The sequence below is a fragment of the Juglans microcarpa x Juglans regia genome, chromosome 1D (genome assembly GCF_004785595.1).
Source record: "Juglans microcarpa x Juglans regia isolate MS1-56 chromosome 1D, Jm3101_v1.0, whole genome shotgun sequence".
In the NCBI taxonomy this organism is placed as follows: domain Eukaryota; kingdom Viridiplantae; phylum Streptophyta; class Magnoliopsida; order Fagales; family Juglandaceae; genus Juglans; species Juglans microcarpa x Juglans regia.
In genome coordinates this window covers 20,672,454-20,676,028 of record NC_054594.1, presented here as the reverse complement: position 1 = coordinate 20,676,028, position 3,575 = coordinate 20,672,454, and the positions used below count along the sequence as shown (strand labels likewise).

Below are 3,575 nucleotides of genomic sequence, written 5' to 3'. Positions count from 1 at the left end.
GTCAACACTACTAGACACATCTTGAATTGTGTAGTCTTTCGTCCAGGCACCAAACTCACTCCATATGAGTTATGTAATGGAAAGAAACCCACGGTAAAGTACTTTAAGGTGTTCAGGAGTACTTGCTACATTCTGAGAGACAGAGAGAATGCCCACAAATTCGATAGTAAGAGTGATAAATGAATATTTCTTGGATATTCATCAAATAGCAAAGCTTACAGAGTTTACAATCTACGGACTAAGACAGTGATGGAGTTAGTCAACGTAGTTGTGGATGACAACTCTAAGGAGATGGCCAAAAATGAACTTAACAACCTTATCGGGAAGGCTGAAGAAAACTCAACTGATCAAGAGGACCTAGATCTAATGGAACCAGCTACACCAAGCTCAGTTTCACACCATGAAAAAGAGTCCTCTAAAAGTGCTTTTAGAAATGACATACTCAATGAAGAAGTATATGTAAAATAACCAAAGGGATTTTGTAATCACTTGTTTCCTGACCATGTTTTCAGGTTGAAGAAAGCTCTTTATGGACTGAAGTAAGCACCTCGAGTATGGTATGAGAGGCTAACGAAATACTTGCTTGAAAATGACTTCATAAGAGGTCAAGCTGATCGGACACTTTTTTTAAGAAAATCTGGTAAGCATCAACTTATTGCTCAAATTTATGAAGATGACATTGTGTTCAGTTCCACTCTTGACAAACTTTCACATGACTTTTCCAAAGAAATAAAAAATGAGTTTGAAATGAGTATGATTGGGGAATTAAATTTATTCCTTGGGATTCAAATTAAACAAACTGAATGAGAGATTTTTATTTTACAATACAAATATGCTAAAGATCTTGTTAAGGGATTTGACATGGAAGGTAAGACACATGGTTGCACTCTGATGAGCACCTTGGTTAAAATATGTTCAGATTCTACAGGTAAGAGCATTGATCCTACTCTGTATAGAAGTATGATAGGAAGTCTTCTTTACATTACTGCTAGCAGACCTGACATTGCTTTTAGTGTAGGTGTTTGTGCACGATATCAGGCTAATCCAAAAGAATCACACCTCACAACAGTAAAAAGAATCTTGAAATACCTGAGTGCTACTGTTGACTATGGCATATGGTATTCAAAAGATTCAAATCTAAATCTGGTTGGCTATTCTGATGCTGCTGAATGCTGACAATAGAAAAAGCACCACAGGTGGTTGTTTTTATGTCGGTAGCAATCTTGTAGCATGGATGAGCAAGAAGCAAAACTCCATCTCCATGTCCACTACTGAAGCCGAATACATTATGGCTGGCAATTGTTGCATTCATCTTCTTTGGATGAAAAAAGATGCTTGAGGACTATGGGTTCTCTCAAGATACTATGACTGTTTCTGTGAAAATTCAGGTTCAATTAGTATATCAAAGAACCCTGTGCAACACTCAAGAACCAAGCACATAGATATAAGACATCACTTCATAAGAAACTTGGTTGAAACAAAGGTAGTGTCTCAGGAACACGTTGATACTAAACACCAACTGGCCGATTTGTTCACTAAACATTTAGATTCTTTAACGTTAAAATTTCTAAGAAAGGTCATTGATGTGTGTGACATGCCCTTTTTTTTTATAATAATTAAAAAAAATGTGTTTGTTTTGCTTGTTTCTTCAAAAACTTCATGTTGCTATCATTCTGCAAGATACAAGCTTTGTGAGTATACCGAGTCCTTGAGCTTTGTGACTCCACCAATTCATTTTGCTGGGTTCGAGGTAGATCTTGTTTGGTATGTGTTTTTACTTTTGATGCACAACACTTAAGGAAGACCACATCAAAAAATGTCTTCTCTTGCCATGCATTAATGTCGATCATTATAGAAAAAGTCGGGTGTTCAAAAGTCATTGTAGAAAAGGACGAACACTCATGCATGAATCTAAGCTCTAAAAGTCCTTGTAGAAAAAATTGTTATCTCAATCATTGTGGAAAAAGATCAGCAATACAAAATGGACATATAGGGTGAATATGACTTTGTGCTTGGAGGGAGTTGCTTTGTCGGGTATCTAGGCCCTACATAAAGTTTGACTTTCAAGGAAAGTTCACCCTTATTGAAGCTAACCTGAAAAAATTATAAAAGAAAAAGGGAGTATAGAAAAGAAAGTAAAATAATAAAAATATTTTGGAAAGTTTTTTTCCTCACTCACACACACATGAATTCTTGGTAGGTCATCAATTAAGAAATATGCTCAATTGGGAAAACTGACTAATAAGGAATACTTCTCCTAAATAAGTGGAAAAGTGTTGAGTGTAACAAAGCTTGGACAAAGAAATTTCTTAAAAAGGCCCAAGCTTTGTGAATGAAAAATACATGATAATTTTGCTTTACTGGTTCTTTAAAATTGTTTTATTTTTCAAAAATTTGAAAACAAAGAAAAGGGGCACGAGTAACAGGAATTGGAGTGGGGTGTTACCTCTAGGGCATGCTCTACGTGTTGGAAAAGGGGGGTCCGCATGCATGGCACGTTCCAGGCTTTGGGCGGGAAGTGAAAAAGCTACTCTGTAGCATTAACTGCACGTCGATCACCCTTAATCACCATTAAGCATTCTCTCTTCAATTCACTCTGTTTGTCTTCTTCGGTACACTGTTAGAGATAAACGTTTCATATTCAATCCTTGCATCTCAAGAAATTTGTGCTTATCTTCTGCAAAAAGCAAGGAAAGTCTTCTCTTCGGAATGTATTTCTTAAGTTCTCATTGCTTTAGGACTCTTTTTAGGTCAATCTCCGATTCCTTAAAGATCTCTGAAATCTTTGAACTTTCAGAAACCTAGTTGGCTTAAGACTTGAAAATCTTTTCGAATGGGTTAAATAATGTTTTGAAAAGCATACATGGTGGTTTCTTGTTGTAGAAGGTAACGAACAAAGGCTGCATATGAGTCTGTTTGGTTATTTTCTCAATGTCAACATCTTCCACCTTGTGTTGGGTTGGTCTTGTGCTTAGGTCTAGATATTTTCCTCGCCTGGTAAAAATCGTTGAACATGTATCTGCTTTTTGGATAATTTCCTAGAAACAGTTGTGTGATTGGATTAATTTTTTTAGAAACTATCTTCACGTTCTTGGCCCTATTACGTCGATATTTTGGGAGAAAAGTGAATCTAGTTACTTTGTTACATTGTGTATTTATCATGCTTAGAAGGGTTTTTTTTTTTCTTCTTCCTTTTTTTTTTTTTTTTTTTTTTTTTTTTTGCAAATGAAATACAAGTTGATTGCAAAGAAAGTGAAGTTTGATAGCAAAACACCTCCATTAAATTCTTCCAGTCAGGGAGAATCGGACTCTCATGTGAGAACTCCAAATAACTCTCCTAAAAAATCAAAGGCAGTATATAAAGGATCTGTCCCTTTTGAAGGAGTGGGGAGTATATCAAAGCCTCTTACCAAAGGATCAAAACCACCAAAATTTGTTAGTGAGGAAGCAGAGATAGCCTATAAGACTGTGTTCTTCAAGAGGAATGTTCTTGGAGAATGAGAGGTAACTTAAAGTGATGTGAATGACCCTACTTTTGAATTCATTACCCGCATATTTGCTCACTGAGGATGGAA

The 3,575-nt window shown here is 36.0% G+C and overlaps 1 protein-coding gene across 1 annotated transcript; it reads left to right on the top strand.

Annotated features, from left to right (window-relative positions):
• The first annotated feature begins 249 nt into the window (after positions 1–249).
• On the top strand, positions 250–1,176 carry LOC121239810 (uncharacterized mitochondrial protein AtMg00810-like). The gene is made up of 2 exons (XM_041137177.1): positions 250–421; positions 920–1,176. The coding sequence occupies exons 1-2, from the start codon at positions 250–252 to the stop codon at positions 1,174–1,176; spliced, it is 429 nt and encodes a 142-aa protein (XP_040993111.1).
• The last annotated feature ends 2,399 nt before the right edge of the window (positions 1,177–3,575 follow it).

Bases quoted from the DNA above. Each gene is read 5' to 3' on its own strand.
- LOC121239810 (XM_041137177.1), top strand. From the start codon at position 250: ATGGAGTTAGTCAACGTAGTTGTGGATGACAACTCTAAGGAGATGGCC. The intron at 422-919 runs GTGCTTTTAGAA...AAATATGTTCAG, and splicing joins TGAAAAAGAGTCCTCTAAAA to ATTCTACAGGTAAGAGCATT.